This window comes from Micromesistius poutassou (genome assembly GCF_964030765.1).
Source record: "Micromesistius poutassou genome assembly, chromosome: 8".
Lineage (NCBI taxonomy): Eukaryota > Metazoa > Chordata > Actinopteri > Gadiformes > Gadidae > Micromesistius > Micromesistius poutassou.
Genome location: NC_140278.1, coordinates 16,539,717 through 16,552,156, shown reverse-complemented (window position 1 = coordinate 16,552,156; position 12,440 = coordinate 16,539,717). Strand labels below are relative to the sequence as shown.

Here is a 12,440-nt window from a genome sequence, read left to right as displayed (position 1 = left end):
GGTCCAAAAAATGCATACATCTTTGCCAATACCTCTTAGTTTAATCACCCCATCCAATCAAATGCAACACCTACAGATATAAACAACACTTTATCAAATACAACAACAAAACGTATTATCCCAAACAACAACAAAACATATTTTACCAAACAACAAAACATACTTTCCTAAACAACATCAACAACACGCATTAATTCAAACGACAACAACAACAACTTCTACTCACCCAAACAACAACAACAGGGTGGAGCAGTGCTCGGTTGGCAGCCTCCAGAGCTTTGACCATCTCCTCTACTTCAGAAAGACCTGAACGCTTCACCTGCAGAGATGGACAGAAAAAAGACATTCACCACACTATAGTATGCTGATATTTGCTGTATCCGTAGTAGGAGCAGTAGGAGTTGGACAACCATGGATAGAAGTTGTCCAATTCTTTTTCATGCTAAAGAAAAAGTAACTACATTTCACCATCCAAAATTCAGTAGTCTCCTTACACAAAGTTGGATGAAGTTCCATTCTTTTGACAGACAGCTGGCATCCCGAATCGGTTCTGGGAGCACATTCAGCTCCTGTGAAATGGGCAGAAGGGACCTGATGTTAAAAAGAAGGCCCATTCTACTTTCCCTAAGAGCAGAACATTTAAATGAGCTTCAGTCGTACCCAAAAACAGACCCTTGTCTAAGCATCGTTAGGTTAAACATCAGTTGTATGACCTGAATGTTTAAATAATAATTATTTATCCTGCTTTGGTACTTTTATCTGCTTACCTATATAATCGATCCATTTCCTAAATAAAAAATATTAAAAGTTTTGATTTCCCCACTGTGGGACTAATAAAGGATTTCCTTAATACACAGGATCAGATGTTATAATCCCTTGTGCCAAATAATTATATTATCTTATCTCTCAAGAATAATTTGAAGCTGGTACAATTAAATGTAAGAGATTAGAGCAGAAATAGATGCAACGCTTGGATTTCTAGTAACTTCTTAAATGCATGAGCCAGTTATGTGCCTGAAAGTCAGGAAGGATTTTTATGACATTGCAAATTTAATTAAAATGAAATAATAACATAGCCAAAAAATGTAATTGCCACTTTGTATTCGCGAACAAAGGAAATTTCTTCCCATAAAATAATTCTGTATTTTTGGGTCATTGAATGTGACTAAGCCATGTGTAAAAAGAGAACCAGCTCCTTGTGTTTAGAATTTGGGCCAATATGTTTGAGATATGACTAAAGGAAAACATACTACAGACAGAGACATTGATTCTGTATATTCCATACAGCAAACAGCATTTGATTGACAGGGATAAGCTATTAAGCTACACCTATGAACGATCTTTACTCTCACTGTTTTCCAGTTGCACTAGAAAACGGGACATTGAGTTTTGAGTGAAAAAAACTTTACAAATAGTATTTTGCTTTGGGGAATGTAATGATCCCCCTCAGCCTACACTAACAATTCCTTCACAGGGGAAATAAACAAGCATTTAGAGTTTGACAGTCAGATACAGTTGTTCAAACCCTTGAAATAACAAAGTGAATTAGCAAATATCAAATGTCTATGGGAAACACATGCCGTTGGTTTAATTAGTCTTGAAAGATAAATGCCAAAGGCTTCAAGGCGGAAAAAAAGTTCTGGATCGCAATGCAGATCTGAGGCCTAAATGTAGACGTGATCTAAAACAGGTTGGCCATGAAATCCCTGAGTGGAAATGTTTGTTTGAATTTCGGAAGGAGCCAACATACTTCTAGACCATCAAAGGTCAAGAGCCAAACTATTAGATAATCATCCATTTTAGTTTAGTTTTCTTATCATAGTTGTAAAGAATATGAATCTTTGGTTTGAATCAAATTGAAAGACTGTGTTTGTCTTGTTTAAAATGCATTAAAATCAGGGGTTGAAAACATAAATGGCAAATTGACAAACAAATCAACAAACAAACCAAAAAAAAAGTTTTTTTACAATTATGATATAAAATATAAAAGTCCCAATTGCAAGTCTAATATATTGAGCATGATATACGTCTTCCGAGACTCACTTGTTTAATATAACTATTTAAAGCTGTTATACTGGGTTAGTATCAAGGAGCAAGTTCAACCATGGTTATTTAGGCATCGTTTTCCGCTGTCTGAATGCCAGATATATCTGGAAGGTTTTGATTAAAGAAATACAGAAAAACATCTCTGGAACTTAATAAGTCTCAGGGCTTCTCTTTCATCTGGACTGGATGTGAGGTATATATATTATCCTCAGAGAATTAGCGATAAGGCTGGGACGCTAAGGGGGAGTGGATCGTCTTCTTCAAACCATTCAGTCTCTCGTCCAATCATTCGCTCCCCCATCTGCTCCCATTCAATCATATTGCAGGCAGTCTTTCCTAAATAAACAATCCATACAAAATGAGCAGACTAGAGTTGGACCAGTGGTAGACGCCACACGACTAGACATTTACATCAAGATTATGGGGCCATACAACTAAATAAAAAAATACCACCTTGCATAAACTTCAAAGCAGAGGGAATGAAGATAAAAGGGGATGATCAAAGCACACATGGATAGACTTCCTCTTCTTTCTTGCATTTTGCTCTCATGTGACATTAGATAAAGAAATGATTGGGTAATTTTTAATGCAATGAAAGTTGCACATGTATACCATGTTCTTTAGTTTGAATGACATGATTGTAGATCAACTCTGTAATGCTGTTTGAGGTGGACCGCTGAGCACAGACAGTTTCTTTTGGAGTAAATCCCCTCTGAACTTCAACCAGAAGAATTCTCCCTTCTCTCCCCTCATAAGGAGTCGTGAACTCTTCCACATGAAGAGTGAAAGATACCACACGGCACTGGATTATCCAACTTGGCAAACCATGGGATACAGCCTTCAGCATTTAACAGTACGAGTTACAAAGTTCTTTAAAAAACAGATAAAGTAAATACTTTAAAAATAAAAAATAAAGTAAATATAGCTATCACACCACATATTGTTAAACAAACACGCACACAAGTTGGCAAATTCTCCACCTGCTGCACAAAGCCCACCAAACCCCAACCATCCAGGCTTTTCAGTGTGTCCAGTGTGAGCCCAGCCATCGCTTATTTCTGTATCAGATACACCCTAATGGCACCGGGACAAAAAGTAATAATTCCACCCCCCCCACTTCCCGCTTCATCCTCTCAAAAGACTTTCATCTCCCCCCCCTTACTCCCCTCCTGCTAAAATCCTCTGGAAAGGATGTATCTGGTGCCGAGACACGCGAACAGCGCCTGCCACGAGGGGTGGAGGCATCGAGGCCGGTCTCCATCCATCTCTGCCCCCCTCCCCCCTCACTTCCCCTCCCCAACGTCCAGAAAATCCAGAGCAGGCTGACACCGGCCGACACAGTGCTTGGAGGGGATCCAGCATGGAGGCTGATATGTTTTCTGGGGAGCATGGAGGGGGGGGGGGGTGAGAGGGGGGTCATGGAAGGAAACAGGAACACCCCTTTATCAGGGGACGCCAAGCGTGATCCGCTGCATCTGTCCGCCGCCGCGGCCTCCGTGACAACTCTATAGGGTGTATACGTGTCAGGATTACCCCTGCACCCTTTCTATAGACGGAGTCACATGGGTGCGATACATTTGCCTGGAGTCACGGCGAAATGGAGTAAAGAGAATGAATGAGAGTGAGGGATGAAATGTATCCTGGTGATGATTACCCCAGGACCTCGCGGACCTTATCTTGAGCTGTGGGAAGAAAGGAATCCCACCACAGATGTAGGACTTTCAGTTCTGGCTCTGACGGAACAACAGGGTTTTTTTTCTCAAAACTATTCAGACCGTACGTTTTATATTCTCGTTTACATTTGCTTCATTTTGCATGACTAGTTTGCTGTAACAGACCAACAAAAAATAAGACTTTTCAGCCCAGCCTTTTCCAAATATCATCATCATATACTTGTGCTACTTCAAATCACAATAAATAGCTATTTACTGTAGTAGATGCTTTTACCCCAAGCGACTTCGAGATTTTAGATGCACCATCATTAATGAGCAGGAAGGGGTTGTAATGTGGAAGACGGACATTGGGAATCGAACCCAGAGCTTTACGACTCTAGTGGTTAGGACACCCTAACCACTAGATAATCCTGGCTCAAACATTGGAAAAAAAATGTACTTTATAAACAACGTGTGACTTATCAGTGGTTTGGGAAAAATGTTGTGTGGACAATCTGGCAAACGGTAGGTTATTATGGCTTATATGGTCTGCATACTGTACATCTTTATCCTTGTGGATTGGGCCAACATCTTCACCCTAACGGAAATGGACGTTTTGGTGGCTACACAAGCAACCGCCACCATCTTACTAGTCGGTATTGTCAGAACGCTTACCATGTCAAATGAAGCCATGACCTTCTGTAGACACTGCCCCAGCTCCCGGGACCTCTCGGAGCCATCGGAGGTTACGCAGGCCGACCCGCATAAAGTCTCTGCAGGGAGAGAGAGAAAGAGACAAGGTTGAGCGCTAGCCTCCATGCAGCGCTAATCAGACATGACAGCAGCAAAGCTAAATGCTATTGCATTGGAATGCTCCCTGGTACTTAGCCACATTGAATAAACTAACCGAGTGAAAGAGTGGGGAAGATCAGAATTGTGAAATGGATCCACAGGAGAGTATATTTAGACAGGCCCAATATAATGGACACATGAGCAAATTAACACACACACACACACACACACACACACACACACACACACACACTTGTTGCCACTCGGATGGATGTGGGAAGCGCTCTGCACATGATGTCACCGAGGGCCAGGTGATTGTTGGTGCAGGTGTTGGGAGGAGGGACAAAACTGTGTGTGCACTGTTTATTTCCACTTCTCTGATTGTGATGATCTAGGGTAAGGCCCCACTTCTTTGCCTTTGCGTTTCACAGCCTTCGGAGGCTCAACCTAAACAACACCATAAAGGAACCACAACAACACTACTTTGGCTTCAATGCAGTCTATTCAAACCTAGCTCAGGGCAGCTTCACAAAAGAGACACAGTGATGTCTACAGTAGCCTCGCCACTCCTGACATCACCCAACTACACACTACAGTGACGTTAAGTGACCTGAACACTTCTATGCAATAACAGAAACAACGGTAAACGCCATGCCATATTTCTTCTCTGTTTATTTTTAACTGTCAAGTGAATCTAAGCGGGAACATTCACGAGCCATCGGTAACCATGTTCTGCTTTGGCTCAAGGGTTGAGCACATTCAGGCAGGAATTCATGGCAATTTAAAGCACAATTTAGTCCAAATTGTGCTTAAACAAGTATTATGTGGGCTCAGCACTGTTATTGTATGTTGTTTTGCGTTCAATACATCACAAGTGGTTCCACAGAGTGTTTTCTAGAAGTGGATGCGTTGTAGAAGTAGTAGTAGTAGTAGTAGTAGTAGTAATAATGATAGTGGTAGTGGTAAGAGCAAGGGTACATGAACATAAATGAGAGAGTCTACCTTTGATGATGGACTCGGCCGCAGCCAGGTCTCTTTTGTAGGTCACCTGGAAGGCAGGGATCGAATCTACAGTACAAGTGGTGGTACATCACAGGGCTATGTGTTTTATTACATTGTGAATCAATTATAACCTGCTCCCTCTTCTCTCTTCCTGACTCATCCTTCATTACCGTAAATATGTAATCATTTCTTTGATCCTTATCGCTGCAGCGGTGATGAGCACCCAGCTGGCCTGGCACCGAGGGACCAGACTCACTGCCCCCTAGCCAGCTCACCTTCCACAGTGTTGGCGGGCCCTCGATGAGCTTGGCCTTGGTGCCAGTGTGCTGTAGAGCCAGGTGGAGACACTCGGTTCCAAAGTCAAAGTCGAACTCGCTGCACTGAGGAGACAGGATCCACACGTTAGGCTGTTACTGACAGATGTGGGACCTTTGGATGCCTTGTTATCCCATTCCATATGATCAGTGGCCATGACGTATGACCCCCGCAGCCGAAAGGTAATGGGATCCAACCCTAAGGTCAGCAGACCCCATGCAGGCATCTCTGCGTATTACCTGCTCTGTAATCACATGTATAAAACAAGATCACTTTAAGTCGCTTTGGATAGAAGGGGCTGCTGAATGATTAATTACTAAAACAAAACACAAGCCATGTCACCAATAGTGAGATTCCGCTGTAAACACCAGGCAGTGTCTCAATAAACTATTCACCAACAAGTTTTAACAACCATCGTTTATATTCAAAACCATTGTTCTGCACAATCTGCAGGATATTGTTAGGATATACGTTTAATCCTCCTCCCACCAAACTTGAATAGTCACAACACCCATAGCTCTCAAATAGAAGTAATACTAAAGGCATTGAGTTTCCCTCCTTTGATTGTTTTTAATGGACCAGGCTGTCCCTCCTCGATGGGAAGTCTCCCACCCAGCCCTAGCTGGTGGGCAGAAGTCCCTAAACGGTCGCTGTTCATCACGTGTACCTCTGGATTTATGCCATGAGCTCATCAGGTTTGCGATACCTGCACTACACTACAAAGGCTACCTGAGATTACACCGGGGCAATATTTTATCTAGCTTTAAAAGACAGGGGTCTTTTTTTTCTCTCTCTGTCCCTGGTAATGGGAAATAAGGGTTATGGTCCTGGAGTAATTCAACCTTTTGAGTTTTCTCCCGGTACAAAGCCCCACACCGGGGATAGGATAAAGTATCTCCCCCTATTGTCTTTTCAGCCCAGAGTTCTGCGCGGTCTCAATGGACGTCAAGCCTCTAATGCGCAAGTGCACTTGGAGATGATTGCATCACCATGTCCTACAGTGCTAACCTGAGAGAGCCGTGACACCTTCTCTGCTCTTGACTGCCTGGAGACCAGGACAAAGAAGGAGAAAAAAGTAGGGAGGTTTCTCACACCGTTTCTAACTGTACCCACCACCCCAGCACCACCACCCACCACCACCACTCAAGTTCCACCAATTTGTCTTAATTTTCACAACCTGACTGGTCCCGATGGTACGTTAGGAAATGTAGCTCGCTCTCGCCACATGCTGTGAAGCCAAAATCAACAGGATTCAGACACAATTTGAAATGATTGTGTGCCATAGGTGGAAAAAAAAAACTGCAGACAAATGGGGCGCCAACTGGGGGCATATTTTAGCTCTTTGCTAAAGGCTGCTGCAGTCTGTCGCCCCCACCCCCCACCCAATCACCACTTTCAGCTTCAGCGAGCCATTCTGCAGGACGCCCGGTTGGAATACCAAGGCGTTAGGTCTTAAATAAGTGGGGGTTTCACGATCCACTGGCTTCATGATTAAATGTTAACAGCAAAGACTTTTCCATTCGTCAGGCATGAATGCCAAATCAGTCAGGCTGCATATAACTCTGATACAAACACATTACCGTGCTACATCACCAGTGTGTGACTGTGTTATATTCTCCTACCATTGCATTCAATGCTTTTTAGGTGGCTGCATATATGAAAAAAAAACACCTAACCCTAAAGAAATTCTAACAAAAGGTTACTCAGCTGTTTTTTGTAGTATTAGGTGTCCTTAATAACATACTAAAAGTTTACCAAAATTTGACCACTAGAAAGGTGTAATTTTCAAGATGGTGACCAAGATTGGCAGGAAGAACACAACGGTGCAGTTACAGGGCACATGGACTACCAGGCATGTCTGCTTGTGGACCATGTCAAGTTGGGAATTGTGAGAATCACTATTCATACTTTGCGGTCACGTGATTACCATGGATACCTGGAGGGCACAAACGCTGGCAAAATGGCGACGAACAACGGCCAACCAGGGGAATTGCAGCCTTGCAGATTTCCGATACTTAAATAAATCAACTATTTAGACCATTTGTCACAAAATGTTAAAATTAGATACGAAGAGAAGATAAACATACTCAGAACTTGTGATTCATACACAGCACCCGCTGATGTAGGTTATTCATTGCTTTGAAGCTGGCAAAGACTCTACCAGACTTGGAGTTTGGAGATATTTACATTTATCTCATAGAGAATCCGTCACCTTATACTGCACAAAAATTGAAAGTCTACGGATGGGTTAACAACGCTGTCATATGGGAGGTGAAAAACAGGAATATCTTCATAATGAAAGCAAAGGTGAATGTTACTATTCCACCATCCACTATGAAATGTCCCCTTTTGTCCACGATTACATAGCCAATGTGGTCTTATTATAGCCCGATCATTCACTAAAATACACATAGAAAGATTAAAGCATCCAGCATATGATTTCAACAATGTGTGAGAGCAGGGATGATCGCACAGTTGCTGTTACAGAATGCTGCGCGATTTAATCTGCACAGTGGAATGAGCGCTGGGCGGAGATGTTCGTGCATTTCAGCAGCAGGGAGATTCCGTACAAAAATATAGGCTATGTCTAATTTGTCAGTTTGCCATGTGTATGACTGGCACAAATGCTCCCGTTGAACTAATCTTTCCATCATGGCGGTAATTGGACTGAGAGGAACCTAAGGACCGTTCGTGTGGTAAAACTGGCGACGTCCTGATTAGGTTACTAGGTTTCGTTGCTGGAGTTCTTGCCCGCCAGCCAGTCGTTGTGACGTCACGTGCAAAGTATGAATAATCAACCACTATGGGAGGAAGAGTGTGACGACTAATGGTAAATCTAGTGAAGGTCACAGTGCAAAAAAGTATAAAAAATAAACCAGAATAAGAGGAAACAACTGAAGAAAGTAGAAAAGGATATGTATAAATAAGAAAAGTATAAAAAAAACGCATTATCAAAAATATTAAAAAATATATTGAAAAATGAAACAAAAAAATAAAAGGGGTTAGCGGTACTGAGTCTTCACGTGGCAGCCCTGTTTTGACTCATTTTACAGTACCACAGTTCTAATGAATGTATTCTTTATTGGAATCAAAAGAATGGTTATGAACCACAGAAACCACCAACACTAGGCAAAACGATATGAGAAAGGAGAAATATGCAATTACATAAGGGAAATTGTCCTTATTTTTCGCATAAATATGCTTGTTATCAATTGCTTTAATATATAATTGTACTTGTAATCACTTATCTATCATGCAAATATGCTAATTAGAACATGTATCAGGCACCAGTATTCCTGGTCTAGGAGGAATACAAAGGAGTAATGGTCATTTTAAGGACCTGACGGCTGCCATTTTGAATATGGGGCCTTTCTTGGTATCAAACTTTGGTGAACTTTTAGTATGTTTTTAAGTACATCTGATACTACTGTAATCCACTGAGAAATTCATATTTGCAGCTGACTATTTGTTCTTCGGCCCAACTCTTGCACTTGCGTGTCTGAGTATGTTTGCGTCTTGTTTTTAGGCACTCTGTTAAGCATAGACAATCATCAGCATTCAGAGGGACACTTGGTAAGAAAATACTACCTGTAAAGGTCCCACCAAAACGAACGTCAACTTCATGTTGTAAAGCTATTAGTCATAAAGAGGCAGTGGGATGCAGCCCCACTTGTAATACAACTAATATATAAATGAGGGCACCCATTGCACGCCGTACAGACCACGGAAGGAGGGATCCCACACTCTGCTTTCCTTCTTCTCTTGCCCTTTGGGGGGCTAGGGTTAGGGGGTGTCATAAATATATGGCCGGCAGAGCCCTTCAAGACTGCAACTTTGATTAAGGGCTATAAATGAAGCTTTACTTGACTTCCGAATTACCAAATTAGAAAGATATTACTTTTTAGAAACCTTGACTTGTTTCTTTTCTTATTCTCTTATAGTTTCTTGCTTATAAAAGCACCACAGATTGACCCATTAAAAACGTCCTTAAACCGTCCTTAAAGTCGTTAATATTTCATCTTGGATTTGACCGTAACTAGTTCTGCAAATGAATTAATGACAGAAAAAGTTCCTTGTGATCAGAGATATATAGTAACGAAGTAGAACTACTTCTGTATTATTTTTTTCTCCAACTTCCACTTTTACTTCACTACATATTTTTGATGAGTTTAATACTTTTACTCGAATACATTTTTCATGTGCTGAATCGTTACTCGTTACAATTATAAAAATGTTATCCCATTGATTTCTGTTGGAAGAAACGGAAAAGGAAAGGGGGGCTGTTTACATTTGGTTGTAGTCTTTTATTTCGGTTCTCCGTCTCAACAGTAGGGCTAGAACCGAACGAAAAGACTACAACCAAACATAAACAGCCCCCCTTTCCATTTCCAGCCAACGAGCAATGAGTCTTCCAACAGAAATCAATGGGATTTACAAAATGCGATAAAATAGCACTCAAACACAATAGAAACTGTATTTCGCGACGATACTTGGTTTGGAACATCAACAAACACCACTAACCACTCGGTGAGTTGCACATTTCTGAAAACGAACGTTTAGGGTTGTTTTAAGGACACGTCGCCAGCCATTCTGAAGCAGGCAGGGGCGATTCTAAATGAGCCAAATACCCGAGACAGGACCAATAGTCAAAATAGTCAAAATGTCTGTATATATAAACAATATGATATTCAAACTTTTGACTGCTTTCTTTAATATAAACATAACAAAATACTTTTACTTTCAGCACTTGAGTAGTACATTTTAAAATAAACTATAAACTAACTTGCAATACTTAAGTACAAAACATTTTGAATACTTTAGTACTTCCACTTAAGTGGGGTGTTTAAAGAACACTTCTACTTAAGTCACTTTTTTGATACAGTACTTTTACTTAAGTCTGGGTCTATAGTACTTTATACATCTCTGCTGGTGATTCAACATCTGTAGTCCCCTGTCTTCCATTGCTCCCACAGGGTCGCAGGCTAGTATTCAAGACAGTTGTGACAACAAAGATGCATAACTCAGCAGTTTGTAATGTTTATATCTTTTCATTGATACATCATTGTTTGTTTGACTCCTGTTCGTCTATCTAGTCATCATGTGATTGGTGTTGCCGACACCTATAGCACCCTGAAATCACTGGCAGCCAACCTGACGCCCTCAACGCCTTGATTATTTCAACAGGTTGAAAACACGTCCAGGTGTTTCTGCATTTATGACCTATCTACAGAACCTACGATGAACATGAGAGTTCACAACAAAGTTCTCAATGGAACAGGTCATGATAAACATCCATTTTGTTTCTCTACTTTTTAAATTTAGGATTGAGGATTTATTAAGTAACCGATAATAACAATAACTTTGAAAGATTATTTCATTAGCCATGTTTATCCGTTCAACAATGTACACCAATGGTTTTGGTGTAAATAAGAACCAAGATGCAGGCACCTATGAACAGGGTCTGAACATTTTGTGTCGATGCTCCTACCTTCTGATAGGCCTGATGGATGACACGGTAGAGGAACCCCTGTGGCATCTCACTGGCCCGGTACTTCCCCCTCTCCAGAGAGTGGTCCAGGTAGCCCTCGGATGAGGTGGCAATCACCGTGGAAACCAGGGGACAGATGGCCCCTGATGCCTTAAGGAAATTAAGCGTGAAGAGGATATATATTGGCCTTTTACATTGAAACCATGAAAAAATATATCAATGACATCCACAAGTCAGTGCTGAGACATTTGTGCAGATAGCGCAATACTTCCCTTCTTGGAAGAAGAGTATACATGGCATCCAATACAGAGACAAGTAGTACAAATATTGCTTTTTACGGTGAAGTAGAGACAGCATAGTTATTTATTCTATCTGGAAGTTGTACATAGTTTAAATATGAAAATACCACAGGTGAATACAATCAATTAAGTAAAACGGTATATTGGGATTCATCTTGTAGACTGCATATTCGGACAAAATCTGGCTAAATGATTTTGGTATTATTGACCTGGCCAGGGTGTTTCATAATTCAGGGTTTTTTGAGACTTCTCAAAGAGACTCATCTCTGACCAGAAGTAGCCTAGCCCCACTAAATCCTCCCTAACCCCAACAGTTTGCGGAAACCACCCATCCGTCCTTGGAAATCCTTTTGAGAAACAATATTTATGTGATATAATCTTTCACCTGACCACGGAAGGAGAAGTGTGTGAGTGTCTCAGCATGTGCACGTGAGAACATGTGTTCTTTGTGTTACACGTGTTGTTGAAATGAAAATGAATCCGCCGCCCCGTGGCAGAGATACACATTCTATCATGTGTGAGGTTAAGCCGCATAATGAAGACCAGACCACATTGCTGGAAGAATTCAGCCAACACACATGCACACGCAGAGCGGTGAAGATCTAGCATAGATATACGCAGGAAAAAAGTTGTGATATATAAGAGCATACATTGACAGGGCCTTGTGTCGGTTAGGTTGTGCTTTGATCCTGGTCTGTCTTATGTATACAGCCCATAACTGCTTCTATCGGAGGTCCTGAAGTCCCTGCAAGTAACGATGAAACTAATCAGTATGTTGTTGTTGTTTTTTAAGTCTGCACTGTGATTGCACTGTTCATGCAATCACACAAAAGTTCCTTAATTTAA

The 12,440-nt window shown here is 41.3% G+C and overlaps 1 protein-coding gene across 3 annotated transcripts in view; it reads right to left on the bottom strand.

Moving 5' to 3' along the window:
• The window catches only part of crppa (CDP-L-ribitol pyrophosphorylase A), a 32,821-nt gene that overhangs the window by 18,696 nt on the left and 1,685 nt on the right, over positions 1–12,440 (bottom strand). For all 3 annotated transcript variants that reach the window (XM_084472143.1, XM_084472142.1, XM_084472144.1), the window contains exons 3-8: positions 11,296–11,445; positions 5,768–5,872; positions 5,493–5,538; positions 4,374–4,471; positions 495–569; positions 227–319 (exon numbers count right to left, since the gene is read on the bottom strand). In XM_084472143.1, coding sequence (XP_084328269.1) covers positions 227–319; positions 495–569; positions 4,374–4,471; positions 5,493–5,538; positions 5,768–5,872; positions 11,296–11,445 — 567 coding nt within the window. The remainder of the gene's footprint in view (positions 1–226; positions 320–494; positions 570–4,373; positions 4,472–5,492; positions 5,539–5,767; positions 5,873–11,295; positions 11,446–12,440) is intronic.